The 21,088-nt window shown below is 39.6% G+C and overlaps 1 protein-coding gene across 1 annotated transcript in view; it reads right to left on the bottom strand.

The window, feature by feature from the left end:
- RTF1 (RTF1 homolog, Paf1/RNA polymerase II complex component) overlaps positions 1 to 21,088 on the bottom strand; it is a 54,722-nt gene that overhangs the window by 7,846 nt on the left and 25,788 nt on the right. The window contains exons 3-7 of the mRNA XM_072808863.1: positions 17,501 to 17,648; positions 16,285 to 16,489; positions 7,990 to 8,104; positions 7,190 to 7,301; positions 713 to 848 (exon numbers count right to left, since the gene is read on the bottom strand). Coding sequence (XP_072664964.1) covers positions 713 to 848; positions 7,190 to 7,301; positions 7,990 to 8,104; positions 16,285 to 16,489; positions 17,501 to 17,648 — 716 coding nt within the window. The remainder of the gene's footprint in view (positions 1 to 712; positions 849 to 7,189; positions 7,302 to 7,989; positions 8,105 to 16,284; positions 16,490 to 17,500; positions 17,649 to 21,088) is intronic.

Genomic DNA, 21,088 nt, shown 5'->3' with positions numbered 1-21,088 from the left:
GTGAGGAATAAAGGGCAATGGGAAAAGTGTTCCTCATAAAAACAGATCAAGGGGTGCCTGGATGGCTCAGTCTGTTAAGTGTCTGACTCTTGATTTCAGCTCAGGTCATGATTTCAGGGTTGTAAGATAGAGCCCCATGTTGGGCTCCATGCTGGGCATGGAGCCTGTTTAAGATTCTCTTTCTCCTTCTGCTTCTCCTCTCCTCACCCGCCACCCTCCCCCTGCATGTGCTCTCTGTCTTTCTGGGAAAAAAAACACATCAGATCAAGATACATAAATACTACCAAGTTCTTAAAACTTAACTCAACCAAACTACACATGATTAACCATAGGAGAAAGAAATGAAGCCACAGAAGAAGTGGTAACAGCATCCTGCTCTTAACCAGTAGTATGAACTGTCTTCAATGAAGCTGTCATTCTAGATAACCTATCAGAATAAGAAAACTAATGGAAGCTCCAGGCCAGTCTGAGGGTGACACAAAGTCAGTTTTTACCTGCCAGGCCTGGACAAAATGTCCAGGAGTGGAGGCTGGGAGCCAAAGGTAGGAGCATATGTTTGGGCTGATGTGTTGGGGAACTCAGCTCTGCAATTCAGGGTACTGAACCAAATCAAAGTTCACCATCCAAACAAGAACATTTTGAAAACTACACTAAGTTTCTCCCCAAAGAGCCCACTTATTCTGACTACTAGACCAAAATATACACAGCTTACTCCTCTTCTTCATCAGATGACGATGTTCGGGATGAGCGGTCTGACTTTTCACTGGACTTGTCATCCTCTTCCTCTTCCTCATCATCGGAGTACACCTCACTGGTTTTTAATGGCTGTTTTTTAGCAAGGAGTTCAGCTAAAAAATAAAGGGGAACGTTTACCCACATTATCTCAATAAGAAACAGAAACATCTTTCATCCTTGAAAAAGAACTGGGATATGGGAAGGGACTTAACAGACAGCCCCATCCTCTCTAGATTGCACTGTGATTACTTGGGCTACATACAGGACCCAGTTAAACCAGAGTTAAAAACATCTAGGCACCAAATGTCAAGCTTCAGGGTGCCTGGGTGTCTGAGTCAATTAAGTGTCTGCCTTTGGCTCTGGTCATGACCTCAGGGTCCTGGGATCAAGCTCCAATTTGGGCTCCCAGTTCAGTGTGGGCGTCTGCTTCTCCCTCTGCCCTTCCTCTCACGCATATTCTCTCTCCCTCAAATAAATAAGAAAATTAAAAAAAAAAGTCAATGGGGATCCCTGGGTGGCTCAGCGGTTTGGCACCTGCCTTCAGCCCAGGGAGTGATCCTGGAGTCCCAGGATCGAGTCCCACATCCGGCTCCCTGCATGGGGCCTACTTCTCCCTCTGCCTGTGTCTCTGCTTCTCTCTGTGTGTGTCTCTCATGAATAAATAAATAAAATCTTAAAAAAAAAAAAAAAAAAAAGTCAAGCTTCAATATACCAAAAAAAAAAAAAAGGGCCAGGCAGCCCGGGTGGCTCAGCGGTTTAGCACCCCCTTCAGCCCAGGGTGTGATCCTGGAGGCCTGGGATCAAGTCCCATGTCGGGATCCCTGCATGGAGCCTGCTTCTGCCTGTTTCTGTGCCTCTCTCTGTCTCTCATGAATAAATAAATAAAATCTTAAAAAAAAAAATGGCTGGAAGTTTATTGCTAAGTGGGCAGAAAGGGTCAACAACTCTACTGAGAGTTTTCTTTATTATACTCAAGATGCCTAAAGACAGGCAAGAAAGATGGACAAAAATTTTGTGGTATCTTCAGAAGGTCTCAGAGAAAAACTTTATTTTCAATTTAAGGTACTATTTGTAATAACAGAGACTGAAAACAACTCAAATGTTTGCACAGGGGAGTGGCTGAATCACCTCTAGTACACCCACCAAACAGACTACTCTGCAGCTACAGAAAAGGAATGAGGGGCACCTGGGTCGTGCAGTCACTTGAGTGTCCAACTCCTGATTTTGATTTTTTTTTAAAAGATTTTATTTATTTATTCATGAGAGACACACAGAGAGAGGCAGAGACACAGGCAGAGGGAGAAGCAGGCTCCTCGTGGGGCACCCTATGTGGGACTTGATCCCAGGACCCTGGGATCATGACCTGAGCTAAAGGCAGATGCTCAACCACTGATCCAACCACGTATCCCTGGTTTTGATTTTTGACTCAGGTCATGATCTCACAGTTATGGGATAGAGCCCTGCGTTGGGCTCTGTACTCAGTGAGAGTCTGCTTCAGATTCTCTCTCCTTCTCCCTCCCACTCTCTCTAATAAATACATACATAAAATTTTTATTAAAAAAAAAGGAATGAGCTAATATATTATATCCTGAGTTAGAAAATGTTTCTTAGAGAGGCAGTCAGTAAATATTTTAGGCTTGTGCTTGATGTTACCATTTCAACTACCCAATTTTGCTGCTGGAGATAAAAAGCAGCTACAGACAATTATGAAACAAAAGGGCACTGCTTCTTTCCAATAAAATTCTATTTACAAAAACAGTGTAGGTAGTCTAGTCTATTAAATATATATATTTAAGTAAGCTCTATACCCAATGTGGGGCTTGAACTCACAACCCTGAGATCAAGAGTTGCATGCTCTCCTGACTGAGCTAGCCAGGCACCCCTGGAACCTCATTATTTCATATAATCGTGAAACAAAATAATAATAAAAAGTCACCTCTATATATCACAAGAAAAATGAAATAAAGTATTCAACTAATGGCACAATCACACAATAGGAACTGTAACAAGGGACTTTAAAATATAGTCATTCAAAACATAGATACATGTATCAATGAAACAGAAAGCCCAGAAAGAAACCCTTGCATATATGGTCAGATGATTTTCAGCAAGAGTGTCAAGCAAGAGTGTCACTTTCAGCAAGAGTGTCACCACTAATGGGCGAAATGACAGTCTTTTCAAAAGTGGTGCCAGGAAAACTGGATATATCATGTGGGGAAAAAAAAGTTAGACCCTTATTCTAATTTATGAATCAAAGACCTAACTGTGGGGTACCTGGGTGGCTCAGTTGGTTAAGTGTCCAACTCTTGATTTTGGCTCAGGTCATGATCTCAGGGTTCTGAGATCATAGGGCTCCAACTAAGGATTTTCTCTTTCCCTCTGCCTCTCCCCACCTTCTCTCTCTAAAAACCAAACCAAACCAACAAAACTAAAAAAACAAAGACCTAAATGTAAGAGCTAAAAATATAAGACTTATTTTTTTTTTTAAAGGTTTTATTTATTCACTCATGAGAGACACACAGAGAGAGAGAGAGAGAGAGAGAGAGAGAGAGGCAGAGACACAGGCAGAGGGAGAAGCAGGCTCCATGCAGGGAGACCGACGCGGGACTCGATCCTGGATCTCCAGGATCACACACTGGGTCGAGGGAAGGCGCTAAACCACTGAGCCAGCCAGGCGTCCTAAAATATAACACTCTTAGAAGAAAACATAGTGGAAATGCTTCATGACCCTGGATTTGGCAATGATTTCTTGGATATGACACCAAAAACAGAAGCAAAAAAAAGAAAAGTCTTTTTTAAAATAGATTTTAATTATTTATTCATGAGAGACACAGAGAGAGAGGCAGAGACACAAACAGAGGGAGAAGTGGGGCTGCTCACAGGAAGCCTGATGCGGGACTTGATCCCCAGACCTGGGATCATGCCTGAGCCAAAGGCAGATGCTCAACTGCTGAGCCACCCACGCATCCCAAAAAAAGAAAAATAATTAAGGTAAATTGCACTTCATCAAAATTAAAAACTTTTATGCACCAAAAGGATACTATCAAGAGTGAAAAGGAATCTATAGAATGGAAGAAAATATTTACAAATCACATATCTGATGAGGGATTAATACTCAAAATATTTGAAGAACTTACAATCCAACAGAAAACAAAGAATTTGTTTAAAAAATGGGCAAAAGACTTGAAGAGACATTTCGCCAAAGAAAGATACCCTAATTGTCACTAAGCACATGACAAGAGGCTCAACACTACTAATCATTAGGAAAATACAAATCAAAACGATAATGAAATACCACTTCATACTCACTAAGATGGCTATAATCAGAAAGACAATAAGTCTTGGTAAAGATGTGGAAAAAGTGCAACTTTATATTTTGCTGGTGGGAATGCAAAATGGTAAAGCCTCTTTTGAAACAGCCTGGCAGTTTCTCAAAAGGTCAAACATGGAGCTACCATATGCTTCAACAATTTCACTCCTAAGTAAATACTCAAGAGAAATGAAAACATATGTCTACCCAACAACTTATACACAAATGCTCACAGCAGCATTATCTATAATGGTCAAAAAGTAGAAATAACCTGAATGTTTATCAGCTGGTGAATGGATAAACAAAATATGTATATCCATTAATGAACTGATATACATTGCAACATGAATAAATCTAGGAAATATTATGCTAAGAAAAAAAGATTATATATTATATGATTCCAATTATATGAAATGTCCAAACAGGCAATTCTATAGAGATAGAAAGTCAATTAGAGGTTGCCTAAGACTGGTGAAGGATAGATCTGAGGGGTGGTGATGGCTAAGGGATATGAGTTTCTTTCTGGACTAATGCAACATTCCAGATTTATTGTTTTATCTCACAGCTTTGTGAATATACTAAAAGCCACTGCCTTATACACTTCATTTTTTTAAAGATTTATTTATTTATTTATTCGTGATAGAGAGAGAGAAAGAGAGAGAGAGAGAGGCAGAGACACAAGAGGAAGGAGAAGCAGGCCCCATGCAGGAAGCCCGACATGGGACTCGATCCCGGGACTCCAGGATCGTGCCCTGGGCCAAAGGCAGGCACTAAACCGCTGAGCCACCCAGGGATCCCCGCCTTATACACTTTAAATGAGTAAGCAGCATGTTGTCTTTGTTTTAGCTCAAAAATCTTTGCATTCTGATTCTGAAATGGACTTATCAATATGAAGCTCCTAAGGATAAAATTTATCCTTAAAAAAAATCCTAGCTTTGTGTACTGGAAGGCTTAGAACTAATAGCCAACACAGTAGCATGAGCCCTCCTTATGTTTAGACTTTAATAACAGTTTTCAATGAAAAGACTCCTTAGAGAAATGGCTAATTCCAAGTTCAGAAAGCAAGGAAGCTACTGAGGATTGCTGGAGCCTCACATCAAAAGGACTTAGGCTACCAGTAATTGAAGATGGGACAATTTGAGAGTCAGTAATAACTGCAATGGATTAAAATACACAGAAGGATGTTTAAATCCTTAAGTTCACAAAGATATTCAAGATAAGCGAACAGAGGCGCCTGGGTGGCTCAGTCAGTTAAGTGTCTGTCTTCAGCTCAGGTCATGATCTCAGGGTCCTGGGATCAAGCCCCACGTCAGGCTCCCTGCTCAGCAGGAGTCTGCTTATCCCTACCCTCCAACTTGTGCTTTCTCTCTCACATGCTCTCAAACAAATAAAATCTTAAAACACATTTGGAAGCTAAGGTACTAACTCATTCTTTTGAAAATTAGTATATAAAAGGAAAAAAAAATCCAGCATTTACTCTTCCTTTCTTATACAAAGTATACCTGATAACTTAATAGCTGATGAGAAGTTTCTCTTTATAAAAGTAGACAGGATAATAAATGAAGAAAGATTAGAATATCACCATTTTGCAACTCATAATGCATTAAATGATCTAGGTAATGATTATCAATGACTGCTGGGATAGAACTTTTTACTATTATCCAATTCTTCATCCTTCTCTGTATCCACACCCTTTGCTATGTGACTTGGTAGTCTTCCCAGCTATTTATGATGGGCTTGTCACGTGATTTGCTTTAGCCAATGGAATATGCACAGACCTGACACTGTTTCTGCCAATGTCAAGTCTGGGCCTCAAGAGGCATCTTATGGTTCTGCTTGCCACTATTACATTCTGCCATCATCATGAGAGGAATGTGCCCTAGGTATACTGGTCTGAGGAGGGTGAGTGATAGGTGTAACAGACCTGGTCCCAATCTGCAGCCTGGAGACAATCCCAGCTAATTTGAATATGAGGCAACCCTCTGCTGAACAGCAGATGTATGAGCAGGAACAAGTGAATATTTCAGTTTGTAGCAGTCTTTTTTTTTTTAAGAATTTATTTATTTATTTATTCATGAGAGATGCAGAGAGAAGAGACATAGGCAGAGGGAGAAGAAGGCTCCTTGTGGGGAGCCCAATGTGGTGGGACTTAATCCTAGAACCCTGGGATAATGCAAAGGCAGATGTTCAACAACTGAGCCACCCAGGTGCCCCTGGAGCAGTCTTTTAGTTCACATTATTGTGGTAAAAGCTAAGTGACAGAGCTAATAATATCACAAAATGAGAGCCACAGATATGTGTCTCCTGATGGAAGTAATACCATCATCTACAACTTAGCCTTCTCCTCCAAACAAAAGCCAAAACAGAAGACAAAGCGAATTTATTTAATTCTCTAGTTCTAACTACAAATTATAAGAAATTCAAGAGACTAGAGCAACACATTTAACACTTCCAATGGGATGTACCTAGTATCTGACTAATTGCAGGAGATTCAAGAGTCTACAGAAACACATTCAACATCTCCAATAGGATGCACTCAGTATCTGAGAAACTATAGGATGAATGACCTACTTTCTTCAAAATAAGCTGCAAGAGGGAAAAAGAGATCAATAGGAAACCCTATACAGATAAAGTAACTTCAGGGACATACTGACAAATCACAACGTGTGGATATTTTTAAGACCTTGATTCAAAAACCAAATTAGCATAGTTTAATCACATAACAACTAGAGAAATTTGAACACTGAGTAGATATTTGATAATCTTAAGAAAATTACTGTTATGATTTTTTAGATGTGATAATAATATTGTAGTTATGTTTAAAACAAGAGTCCTTATCTTTTAAAGACAAATATGGAAATATTTATGGTTAAAATACAAAGATGCTGTAATTTATGTCAAAATAACCCGATCAAAGAGGGGAATACAGATTTAACAAGATTGGTTATGAGTTGATTGTTGAGGCTCAATGATGGGTTCATGGAGGTTCATTATACCATTCTCTGTATGTGTTTGAAATTTCCCATAATCAAGAGCTTAAAAAAAAAAAAAAGCTGATAAAAGGGGGGAAAACATAAATGGGCATCAGAAAGTCAAATCCTATAATCACAGACACAAAGTAGATACTACATTTTCCCCACTGACCTGTTCTGTTCTTCCGTTTTTCTCGCTCTGCTTTTAGCTCCTCCATGGCTTGAGATTTCTTATCTAGTTTCTCATCCCGTTTGGAACGCCGTTCCTTGTTGTGGGATGTTACCTGGGAAGGAAAAATATGTAGGATGGCTCTTTTCAATAACTGCCAATGACAACATTCTCTATACCTAACAATCAATTCAGTTTTCCAGTGTGAATCTTTGTGGGGTACAAAAATGGAAACTTGTTTAAGGGAAGAGAGCATCCTCTAGTGGACAAAGAGGATAGCATAAAGCCAGCCCCTGCTCTTACCTGCCTAATAAACAGAAAACCTAAGAATTACAGGAATAAACACTTTCTGGAAGACACCCTAGACATGGCTAATATTTGTTGATATTTTCAACAAGCCTTGTGTGATGAACGCAGAGATGACTAATTTTTGCAGCTACATTTATGACCGAGTCCAGGATGACACACACCTGAATAAACCTCATAACCAATCCAGCTACCTGGGACAGGATATTTATCAACTTTCCCTTAAGGAATGCTCACACACCAGTGAGCTGTTTTTTTAAAAGCAGATTTGAGTGAAGAATTTCTAAGGAATTAAACAGCCTGGCTAATGGTGAAATGTTATGAACAGAGGTTAATGAACCTGCAAGATAAAGACAGCATGTCTTGTACTAACTGAACTAGGTTGATTAATATAAAACTATCTTTTTATAAAAAAAATTAAATCTTTTACATAAACACACACACTCAAAATTGAGGTTTATTTTTTTTTTGATAACAAGGATCACTGAATTTCCTACCTGAGATTCTTGAATCTGTGTCAGCTTTTTCTTTTCCTGCTCCTCTTCTTGCTTTTTCTTCTTTTCTTTCTTTTCTTTCTTTTTGGCTGTTTTTAGTTTTTTCCTGATTTCAAATCTGGTTAAAAGATATTTTTTTTTGGTTTTTAGGTGGCAATGAAGTATTTACAAAAACTAATTTCTATTAGATAGGATAAAGGAAGTAAGTAGGGGGGAGGAAAAATAAGCAAGGGGGAGGAGTTAAACATCTTGGTTTCCTGCAAGAAACTCCAACGTACCTTTTTTTTTTTAAGATTTACTTTATTTATTCATGCGAGACAGAGTCAGAAAGAGAGGCAGAGACACAGACAGAGGGAGAAGTAGGCTCCATGCAGGGAGCCTGACGTGGGACTCGATCCCGCGTCTCCAGGATCACACCCTGGGCCAAAGGCAGTGCTAAACCGCTGAGCCACCTGAGCTGCCTGAAACTCCAATGTACCTTATAAAAATATTAAAAATATTGAACATAAGTACATCAAAAATACTTGAAAGCATTAAGTTGGAACAGACTTAAAATGAGAAAACATTCTGGATATTGGTGTATCCTGTTGGTTAACACACAGCTCTTCTTCAACCTTCACATAACAAGAAAATAGATGGTTTCTGAATTAACTGCAATGATGTTCCATTAGATACAGAATGAAACCACAGACAGCCACTGGCACACTTTTTAAAAAAGATTTATTTATTTATTTTAAAGATTTTATTTATTTATTCATAAGAGACAGAGAGAGAGAGAGAGGCAGAGACATAGGCAGAGGGAGAAGCAGGGAGCCCGATGTGGGACTCGATCCCGGGACTCCAGTATCACGCCCTGAACTGAAGCCAGACGCTTAACCACTGAGCTACCCAGGTGTCCCGAGATTTATTTATTTTAGAGAGACAGAGAGAGAGCAGGGGATTGGGGCAGAGGGAGAGAGAATCCCCAGTGGACTCCACACCGAGGTTGGAGCCAACTTGGGTCTCAATCTCACAACCCTGAGATCACGACCTAAGTCGAAACCAAGAGTTTCACCACCCAGATGCCCCCACTGTCACCTTTTTAAGGTGGTCAGGACAAACACTGTATCTTAAAAACACCACTCTTGGGATGCTTGGCTGGCTCAGTTGGTGAAGCATGTAATTCCTGATCTCCAGGTTCTGAGTTCAAGCGCCACACTGGGTATAGAGATTACTTAAAAATAAAATCTTAAAACAAAAATAAAAACAACAAAAAATCACTCTCCATCTTTCTTCATGAGGAAAAATGCCTGCCCTCTTCCCCAAACTCCACACCAGCAAACATAATGAACAAATATGTAGTGAATACACTATTCTCTTCAACAAATGCAATCTAGGGACATCTGGGTGTCTCAGCGATTGAGCATCTGCCTTTGGCTCTGGGTGTGATCCTGGAGTTCTGGGATTGAGTCCCATATTGGGCTTCCTGCATGGAATGGAGCCTGCTTCTCCCTCTATGTCTCTACTTCTCTATGTCTCTCATGAATAAATAAATAAAATCTTTAAAACAACAACAACAACAACCCACCACACATAACAACATATTCCTAAATAACTAATGGGTCAAAGAAAAATCATAAGGGAGGGGATCCCTGGGTGGCGCAGCGGTTTGGCGCCTGCCTTTGGCCCAGGGCGCAATCCTGGAGTCCCGGGATCGAGTCCCACGTCGGGCTCCCGGTGCATGAAGCCTGCTTTTCCCTCTGCCTGTGTCTCTGCCTCTCTCTCTCTCTCATAAATAAATAAAAATTAAAAAAAAATCATAAGGGAAATTAGAAAACAATTTGAGGACTGAAAATACACACACAACATAATAAAACTTTTAGGATGTAGTTAAGGCAGTGCCAAGAGGGAAATATATAGCTCTAAATGCCTATATTAAAAAAAAGAAGATAGGGGTTGCTGACCGGCTGGTTGAGTTTGGTAGAGCATGGGACTCTTGATCTTGGGATTGTGAGTTCGAATCCCATGCCGGACACAGAGCTTATTTTAAAAAAAATATTTCAAACCAGTAACTTTACCTCTACCTGAACAGAGTGGAAAACTAAATGTAAAGCAAGCAGAAAAAAAAAAAAAAAGAATTAATAAAAATTAGAGCAGGAATTAATGAAAACATGGAATAGGAAAACAATCATCAATGGAACCAGAAGTTGCTTCTTCAGAAAGATAACAAAATTGACAAACCTCTGTCTAAATTGGCCAAGAAAAAAATGATAGAACATTCAAATTACTAAAATCAGGTATGAAAGAAGAGACATCACTATCAACCTTACAGAAATAAAAAATATATCATAAGGGAACACTATGAACAACTATATGGCAACAAACTAGGTAATTTGGACAGAATGGGAAAAATCTCTAGAAAGCCACAAACCGGGCAGCCCGGGTGGCTCAGCGGTTTAGCGCTGCCTTCAGCCCAGGGTGTGATCCTGGAGTCCCAGTATCAAGTCCCATGTCGGGCTCCCTTCATGGAGCCTGCTTCTCCCTCTGCCTGTGTCTGTGCCTCTCTCCCTCTGCGTCTCTCATTTTAAATAAAATCTTAAAAAAAAAAAAAAAAAAAAAAAAGCCACAAACCACCAAAGCTGACTCAAGAAAAAAGAGAAAAATCTAGATAGACCTGTAATAAGACACTGAAATAGTAACTTTAAAACTTCCCCAAAAGAAAAGCTTATGCCCACATGGCTTCCCTGGAAAATTCTCCTAAACATTCAAAAAAGAACATCAGGGATCCCTGGGTGGCGCAGCAGTTTGGCGCCTGCCTTTGGCCCAGGGCACGATCCTGGAGAGCCGGGATCGAATCCCACATCGGGCTCCCGGTGCATGGAGCCTGCTTCTCCCTCTGCCTGTGTCTCTGCCTCTCTCTCTCTCTCTGTGTGTGTGTGTGACTATCATAAATAAATAAAAATTGAAAAAAAAATAAAAAAAAAGAACATCAATTCTTCCCAAATTCTTTCAAAAAAGAGAAGAAACACTTCTCAAATCATTCTATGAGTCTATTTTTTTTAATTATTTTTTTTATTTTTATTTATTTATGATAGTCACACACAGAGAGAGAGAGAGAGGCAGAGACATAGGCAGAGGGAGAGGCAGGCTCCATGCACCGGAAGCCCGACGTGGGATTCGATCCTGGGTCTCCAGGATCACGCCCTGGGCCAAAGGCAGGTGCTAAACTGCTGCGCCACCAAGGGATCCCCTATGAGTCTATTTTTATCCTGATACCAAACCAGACAATAACATTACAAGAGAAGTATAGGTCAATATCTCATGAATACTGACATAAAACTCAGCAAAATAGTAGCAAATTAAGTCCAGCAACTTATAAAAAGTATGATATACTATGACCAAGTATAGAATTTATCTCAGATATGCAAGGTTGGCTCAACGTAAGAAAGTCATCACTGTAATATACCTTTTATTGATAAAGTACAAAAATACCATGACTATCTCAACAGACCCAGAACAAGCATTTGACAAAATCCAACACGTATCTTGATAAAAACTCTCAAAAAACTGGGGGATCCCGGGGTGGATCAGCGGTTTGGCGCCTGCCTTTGGCTCAGGGCGTGATCCTGGAGACCTGAGATGAGGTCCCACATCGGGCTCCCTGCATGGAGCCTGCTTCTCCCTCTACCTGTGTCTGCCTGTCTCTCTCTCTGTCTTTCATAAATGAATAAATTTAAAAAATAAAAAAATAAAAACTCTCAAAAAACTAAGAATAGAAAAGAACTTCCTCAAATAGATAAAAGGTTATCTATGAAAAAACCATAGCTGGGGGATCCCTGGGTGGCTCAGCGGTTTAGCGCCTGCCTTTGGCCCATGGCACAATCCTGGAGACCCCGGATCGAGTCCCATGTCAGGCTACCGGCATGGAGCCTGCTTCTTCCTCTGCCTGTGTTTCTGCCTCTCTCTCTCTCTCTCTCTCTCTCTCTCTCATGAATAAATAAATAAATAAATCTTTAAAAAACAAAACAAAACAAATTAAACCATAGCTAACATAATACTTGATGAAACACTGAATGCCTTTAAAAAATAGAAAGGAACCAGTAAAATTTATCTTTTTTTGTAGCTCACATGATCTTATGTATAGAAAATATGTATTTTTAAAGATTTTATTTATTTATTCATGAGACACAAAGAGAGAGAGAGGGAGGCAGAGACACAGGCAGAGGGAGAAGCAGGCTCCACGTAGGGAGCCCGACGTGGGACTTGATCCAGAGTCTCCAGGATCACACCCTGGGCAGAAGGTGGTGCTAAACCACTTAGCCACCCAGGCTGCCCTACATATAGAAAATCTGAAAGAATCTACTAAAAGCTATTAAAACTAATAAATGAGCTCACCAGGGTTGGAGGGGACAGGATCAATATACAACAATTAATTGTATTTCTATATACTTACAATGAGCAATCTGAAAATGAAACAAAGAAAACATCAATTTGTAATAGTACGAAAAGAATAAAATATTTAGGAATAAATTTACAGGTGCTAGCCTTTTACACCCAAAACTGTAAAACAGTATTTAAAGATATTAAAGAGTATCTAAATAAGTAGAAAGATAGTTCATAGATTGAAAGACTTAATATTGTTAAGGTGGCAACGCTCCCAAATTTGATCCACAGATTCAACACAATTTCTATAAAAATCCCAACTGCTTCTTTTGCTTTTGCAGGGAAAGCTGATACTACAATTCATATGGAAATGTAACAGGCCCCATATAGCCAAAACAATCTTGAAAAAAAAAATTGGAGGACTTGCACTTTCCAAGAACTGACTACAAAACTACTGTTAACAAAACTGTGTAAGACAGACACAGAGATAAATGGAAATGATCTCAAAATAGACCAGTGATCTAAAACTATAAGACTCTTACAAGAAAACATAGGGGTAAATCTTCATGACTTTGAATTTGGCAATATTCTTAGATATGACATTAAAAGTTTCAACAAGAAAGGAAAAAAATAAATTGTACTTCATCAAAATTAAATGTTTTTGTGTACCAAACAATACTAGCAAGAGAGTGAAAAAAATAAAACCCACAGAACTGGAGAAAATATTTGTAAGTCATTTATATAAGGGTCTGATAAGCAGACTATAGGACAGCCTGGGTGGCTCAGCAGTTTAGTGCTGCCTTCAGCCCAGGGCATGATCCTGGAGTCCCAGGATCGAGTCCCATGTTGGGCTCCCTGCATGGAGCCTGCTTATCCCTCTGCCTGTGTCTCTGCCTCTCTCTCTTTCTCATGAATAAATAAATAAAATCTTTAAAAAAAAGGAGACTATACAAAGAACTCTTACCACACAACAGCAAAAAAAAAAACCAGTTAAGAAATGGGTTAAGGACTTGAACAGACGTTTCTTCAAAGATAGATAAATGGCCAACAAAGATATCATAAGATGCTTATCATCATTAGCAATAGGAAAATAAAAATAAAGACCACAATGAAATACTACTTTACGTAACCAGGGTAGATATTATCAAAATGAGGGGAAAATAAGAGGTGTTGGCAAGGATGTGGAGATATCTATACTGCTGGTAGATAAGCAAATCATGCAGCTGCTGTGAATGACAGTTTGATGGTTTCTCAAAAATTAAACATAAAATTATCAAATGACCCAGCAATTCCACTCTTAGATCTATATCCAAAGGAACTGAAAATAGATACTCAAACACATATTTGTATATGAATGTTCATAGTAGCAATATACACAGTAGCAAAAGGTGGAAACAACCCAAATGTCAATCAACAGATGAATGGATAAACAAAATATGGTATATACATACAAAGAAATATTATTGAGCCATAAAAAGGAACGAAGTACTGATATGCTATGTGGATGAACTTCAAAAAATATGCCAAGTGAAAGAAGCCAATCACAAAAGACTACATGTTGTATGATTCCATTTACACAAGATGTCCAGAAATAGGCAAATCTGTAGGGACAGAAACTAGATTAGTGGTTGCCTAGGGCTGGGAGGCTTGAGAGGAAAGAGAGAAATGACTAGTAGTGATACAGGATTTCTTTCCAAGGGTGATAAAAATGTTTTGAAATTGTGAGAAACAGCTTTGTGAATATATAATGGCCACTGAATTGTACACTTTAAACAGGTGGATTATTGTATACAAAATATATCTCAATAAAATTATTAAATGAGATCCATATAAAGATTTTTTATTTATTGATTGATTGGCTCCACACCCAGTATGGAGCCCAATACAGGGCTTGAACTCAACACTCTGAGATCAAGACCCAAACTGAGCTCAAGAGTCCATGCTTAACTGACTCAGCCACCAAGGAGCTCCTATAAAGACTTTTATTAAGTGAATAGGAAAAAGTTTCTGAGTTACTATAATGTGCTGCCTTACAGCTAAACAAATGAACTACAAAAAAGTACCAATTTTCTGTGAATGGCTCTGAACTTCTGTTTTAAGTTATCATCCCTGTAAACATTTCTCTAGTCACTGAAAAAAGTCACTGACTCAGCCAACTGTCTCATTAGTATGAGGTGAAAACAATAAAACCCAAGTCTGATATGAGCCACCCATTATTCTCTAGCTACTCTGGGATTTTATCATAGGGCCCTACTGGCCTTATACAAGAATCTCATTAGTTCACCACAGTCCAGAAATACAAATTTTAAGCCATCTCTAACCACCAGGCAACACCAGCACAGTTTCTTCAGTCCTGTTTGTTCCAACACAGGTAACCTTAAAAGTATTTATAATCAAAACAAATGTTTACTAGTTGCTGCTGACTGAAAGCTAAATATTCTTGTCCAGGGTAACTTACTACATACTTAATACGGTCTCCAAAAGGAACAAACAGGTTCCCCAGATGAAATGCAACTAACTGCAGTCAGAGAAAATTCTATTTTTCTTTCATGGTATTAGGTAGGTAGAAAAGGCTCCTAGTTCTGAGGACTCTTATTTCTAGAAACAGAAAATATATTTATTTTTACTCTGAAATTCTGTTATAAGGAAAAATTTTGGCCATTTAAATATGGCAAAAGTAATTCAGGAAATACTGAAGTAGATTTTGACTATCAAAAGACAATTTAAGGGGATGCCTGGGTGGCGCAGCCTTTGGGTGCCTGCCTTCAGCTCAGGTCATGATCCCGAGATTCGGGATCGAATCCCGCACTGGGCTCTCTGTTAGGAGCCTGCTTCTCCCTCTGCCTGTGTCTTTGCCTCTCTCTTTCTCTCTCAGAGTGTGTCTCTCATGAGTAAATAAATAAATCTTTAAAAAAAAAAAAGACAATTTAAGGGCAGCCCAGGTGGCTCAGTGGTTTAGCGTCGCCTTTGGCCCAGGGCATAATCCTGGAGACCGGGGATCGAATCCCATGTCGGGCTCCCTGTATGGAGCCTGCTTCTCCCTCTGCCTGTGTCTCTGCCTGTGTGTGTGTGTGTGTGTGTGTGTGTGTGTGTGTGTATTCTCATGAATAAATAAAATCTTAAAAAAAAGACAATTTAAGGGGCACCTGGGTGGCTCAGTTGGTTGAGCATCTGCCTTTGGTTTGGGTCATGATCCCTGGATCCTGGGATTGAGCCTTATGTTGGGCTCCCTGCTCAGCAGAAGAGTCTGCTTCTTCCTCTCCCTCTGCTCCTGCTTATGTGCTCTCTCTCTCTCTCTCTGTCTCTCAAATAAATAAAATCTTTTTTTTAAGATTTTATTTTATTATTTATTCATGAGAGACAGAGAGAGGAAGAGGGAGGGGGGGGGGAGAGAGAGAGAGAGAGAGAGAGAGAGAGAGAGAGAGAGAGGCAGAGACACAGGCAGAGGGAGAAGCAGGCTCCATGCAGGGGGCCTGATGTGGGACTCGATCCCCAGTCTCCAGGATCATGCCCTGGGCTGAAGGCGGCGCTAGACTGCTGAGCCACCCAGGGATGTCCCCCACCCCCTTTTTTTTTTTTTTTTTTTTTTAATTTTATTTATTTATGATAGTCACATAGAGAGAGAGAGAGAGGCAGAGACACAGGCAGAGGGAGAAGCAGGCTCCATGCACCGGGAGCCCGACGTGGGATTCGATCCCGGGTCTCCAGGATCGCGCCCTGGGCCAAAGGCAGGCGCCAAACCGCTGCGCCACCCAGGGATCCCCCCACCCCTTTTTTTAAAAGGCAATTTAACATTTGAGTTAAAAAAAAAAAAAAAAAAAACCACCATGCTGGAAGAATAGTCAGATACCTCAGAAACTATTAGAAGTTCTAGGTTTTGAATTCTGGGAAGACAGGGCTCCAAATGTGAATTTTATTAAGGAATTACAACCTTACCTTTTTTTCAACACCTCCCTCTTTTCTATGCGGTTGAACAGTTCTTGCTCTCTTTCTTTCTCTGTCATCTGCTCCAGACGGGCTCTGTCTTCCTCATCACCCATGAGGTCTTCTCCATAGCCATCATGGAATTCTTCATCTTCTGAGGAAGAATCTGAATCTGAACTGGAGGAGGAGCTGTTGCTGTCAGAATCTGATACTTCACCTACAACAAGGCCCAAACACAAGATTAGGCTATGCTACAGAAGACTGAAGCCATAGAGATGACCCTACAGGGTTGATAATCATTACCCCTATGCCCCTCCCCCCACCTTATTAAACTAAGCTCTATGCCCAATGCAGGGCCTGAACTCACAACCCTGAGATCAAGATCTGAGCTGAGATCAAGAATCAGATGCTCAACCAAATGAGCCATCGAGGCACTCCTAAGACTCATAATTGTTAAGTAAATTAATTATTACCATAATGGTTAAAAAATGGTGATTTTCAAACATTTCTTGTATACTTATTAGTTGACATTTAAAAAATTCAATGTTTTAATGAGTCATTACAACGACTGGTGAATTCTCAAGGAAACTGGATCCTTACAGGATAAAGGGTGATGGAAAAGGCAGTATACATTACAAATGAGTATTAAGTTAAACTAGCAATTTAGTAAGAACTCTGCTTGATTCAGTTTGAGCTAACATTCACAGACGTGCTTAAAAACAGGTTTGGCCAATTCTATAAAGGCCAGTTTGTACATAAATGTTATTTCTTAAAAGATATGTTAAGTTTATCATTCTAGTCCTGGAACAAGTCCAATTTTATCTTAGTGTTAGCAAAAATTCTGGAGCTGATTTCAAAATAAGAATATATATATATATATATATATATATATTTTACTGAGTTGTGTATCTGTTTCGAGGATTTTCCTCCTCAGCCAGACCATGCATAAGTAACCAAGAGAAAGGGTAAAGTGAGTTGAGGCTCTAATGAAGGGACTCTTCATGGATGGGCTCCAGAGGCCTCACTAGCCCTTTGGAATTATATATTTTTCTTGCTTCATTTAGATTCTCAAAGGACCCATGACCACTGAAAAGGTTATGGACCACTGCAATAAAGATGGAGGCCATGCTGTAATTCAGGCCCATGCCCACCTCACCCCATCTCTGACTCTGTAGCTTCAACCTGACAAGAATGGGAGTTCACCCCAGGTCTGGGCCACTGGGCTCACCTTCCTCAGGGGCTGAGCTCTCAGCAGAACTGTCTTTATCCGAACTGCCTGAGGAGGCAGTTTTGTTGGCTTGTTTCTTCATGGTTCCTTTCTTCTCTATTTTTCTGGCCTTTCCTTTCTTCTTATTTTTATTGCTCCCAAATGTCCACTACAAGGAGAAAAGAAGAAAGAAAACTGAAACAGGGATTTTATTGGGAAAAGCTGGAAAAGTCAAGAGTTGAGTCCCTGATATTCATCAAAATGATTATGAGTCTTTACTGCTTTCAAACCAAAATAAAAATACTTTATATGAAGAAAGATATGGATTTTTGAAACCTTGGTTAAAACTTCCTAACTTAAAAACAAAACAAAACAAAACAAAAAAAAAACAAAAAAAAAAACTTCCTAACTTTCAGTTTGCAATTTCTTAGAGACAGTAAATAGATAATGGATATAATCAACATAAAATTTAAATAATGTACTTTTCATCACAATGGAAAAACATATGAACCTTATGGCAAATCAACTGAGCTAATTAACTCAGTTGGTACAGAACACAGCTTCTAATGTTTCCTGGGGGCAGAGAGGGCAGTAATTGCTAGGGGTTGGTGTATCTGGATTTCATCACACAGAAGACAGTTTAGTTTTGGGGTGGGTCCCAGGAAGGCAGGGAATAAAGCTTGGTAGCAGGAGAAAACTGTAGAAAGCATAGGGGGAGAAGGATGAAGGTCAATTCCTGGCATGGATGGTAGCACTGGTACCAACTGCATGGAAGCAGAGTGTAAACAAGATTATTAAATAGATATACATGTGTATCTCTCTTTTTTTTTTCTTCAAGATTTTATTTATTTATTCATGAGGGACACACAGAGAGAGAGAGAGAGAGGCACAGACACAGGCAGAGGGAGAAGCAGGCTCCACGCAGGGAGCCCAACGTGGGACTCAATCCTGGGTCTCCAGGGTCACACCCTGGGCCGAAGGTGGCGCCAAACCGCTAAGCCACCCGGGCTGCCCTCTTTCTTTTTTTAACCTGCATATTTAACACTACAATATAATGTTTAAATTGGATCATGAACAGGAGATACTATGTCTAAACATAAGGAGCTTGCAATTTGGGTTAACAAATAATAGGCAGGCAATACATAGTCACCTCAAGGCCAGTAACATTGTCTCTATCAAGCACTTTAATTATAAAAATGAAAGACTATATATGATTGTTTTAAAAATTCACAAAAACTATTTGGTTATAATGGGGTGCCTGCATGGGCAGTATCTTCATGGGGCAGTATCTGACTCTTGGTTTCAGTTCTGGTCACAATCTCAGGGTCGTGAGATCAAGCGCAGTGTTGTGCTCCACACTCAACACGGAGTCTGCTTAAGACTCTCTCCACCTCTTCTTCTGCCCCTCCTCCTCCTCCTCAAATAAATAAACAAATCTTTGGGGGGGGGGAAAGGCTGTTAAATTCTATTTGGTTATTTGAACCACACCTCCTTTGATATTTTAACTCATCAATTTTAGGAGGATGATTTTAGGTGAAAAATACTTGATTTTAGGTGAAAAATACATTACATACATTACTTGGGAGCTTTATTACATACCTTACTTGGGAGCTTTATTTTATGTACTACAAAAAAATCATCTTCATTTTTTCAGCATCACATTGAATTATAGATCTGGTATTAACAGAAACTTTCTACATCTACTATTTAACAAAAATACAAAGTCTTTGCTTCTTGTATAATGTGATCATAAATTAATTTCCTACCTCAATAGTTAAGATCAGAAGTAAACTTATTTTGGAGGGTTTTGAGGGTGGTAGAGGAATAGCTCTGGCAGGGTTTTCATCTTAGAAATGTTCCTTATGAGCTATTCTTAAGAGCCCTTAAGGGTCTGCCAGAATAAAATATTGAAAAATCAAAGGATTAAAGTCCTTTTCACATTTTAATTTACTTTATTTTTAAAAAAGATTTATTTGAGAGAGAGAAAGAGAGAATGCACAGCGTGTGCATGTGTAAGCAGAAGGGACAGAGAGAAGGGAGATAAGCAGACTCCCTGCTGAGCTCCATTCCAGGACCCTGGGGATCCTGACCTGAGCCCAAGGCAGACACTTAACTCCTTAACTGACTAAGCCACCCAGGCACCCTTAGTTATTTTTCCTGTGTGTGTGTGTGTGTGTGTGTGTGTGTGTGTTTTTTAAGATTTTATATATTTATTCATGAGAGAGAGAGAGAGAGGCACGCAGACACAGGCAGAGAGAGAAGCAGGCTCCATGCAGGGAGACCGATGGGGGACCTGATCCCAGGTCTCCAGGATCACGCCCTGGGCCAAAGGCGGCGCTAAACCGCTGAGCTACCTGGGCTGCCCGAACCCTTGGTTATTTTAATTGCCACTTATTTTTGTACTTAAGAGTCAGGAAGAAGGGAAAAGTGGAAAAAAAAAAAAAAAAAGGTCACATGTTTTAGAATGATATATTAAATGAGTGAATAGTAACTTTTTTTTTTATAAGTGAATTTACCTCTCAAACTAAACATTTCAACACCTAGATCATTATTTAGGAATCCCAATGCTTCTCCTCTAAAGCCTACTTTTCAACCATATCAAACTTTAATTACTCAAGGAAGGTAATTTTTAGGTTAGTTTGAAAAAATCCAAAAGAGGCCAAAAGGTTCAATTTCTTTGTCAACTGAGCTAAAATGTATCAACTTCCTGTGCTGACAATACACATATTTCCACAGGCAATAATGTATAAAACACCCTTTGCACTGGCTTTGGTTATAAGAAACAGCACAACTACAAACATAATAAGGAGTCAATATTTATTGGCTGGTTATTAAACCTCTTCCAAACAGGTGTTTTCTTGGCCCTTTGTACTTCTACCAATGGGAATGTGAAGAGGCCAAGAGGGTAAAGGTCAAGCTACCAGTGTCACATGTGTGTTAAGAGTGGCTAGGTCTATTTCTGTCTACAGATTTATGTTTATCATGTGCAACAGAGCCAATTCTGAACTCCCTAGAAGAAGAAAAACTGTGTTCACGAGAGCAAAAAAGACAAATATCAAATCAAGTCCCACAAGTGATTTGAATTCAGGAGGTGTCAGGAAGCACTTTATCCTTCTATCCTCTATCTGCTTCAATCTGCCACTGCTTGAGCTTAGCAACTATCACTCATGTGTAGTCTATGATGTTTATCCCTTGGGGTAAAAGGAGGAAAGATAACAGTAAAAATAGAAGAAAATAAAATGTTTTGACTTAAAAAGGGTTTTCCTGGTTAAATCTGAGTGTGGGAATGGACTCTCATTTTTTTCCTTCCAACAATCTCAAAAGAAATGAGACAATAAAGTGACCTCATCTTCCATGACCCGGACTCAATAGAGTCTGTCATGCCCCTGGTAAACAACCAGCTTCACTTATATGTGACAGGGTTTTGGGGGAATTATAATAATGTATGTGACTTCACTTTTTTTTTTTTATTCCCCGCTCCCCCCCTCCCCCATATGTGACTTTATTTTAAAAAATACTAAATTCTTGGGACACATGGGTGGCTTAGTCAGTTAAGGGACTGACTTGATTTGGTCTCATGTCATCATCTCAGGGTTGTGAGATTGAGCC

This window comes from Canis lupus, chromosome 32, assembly GCF_048164855.1.
Source record: "Canis lupus baileyi chromosome 32, mCanLup2.hap1, whole genome shotgun sequence".
Taxonomy (NCBI): Eukaryota; Metazoa; Chordata; class Mammalia; order Carnivora; family Canidae; genus Canis; species Canis lupus.
This window is presented reverse-complemented; position numbering and strand designations above follow the sequence as displayed.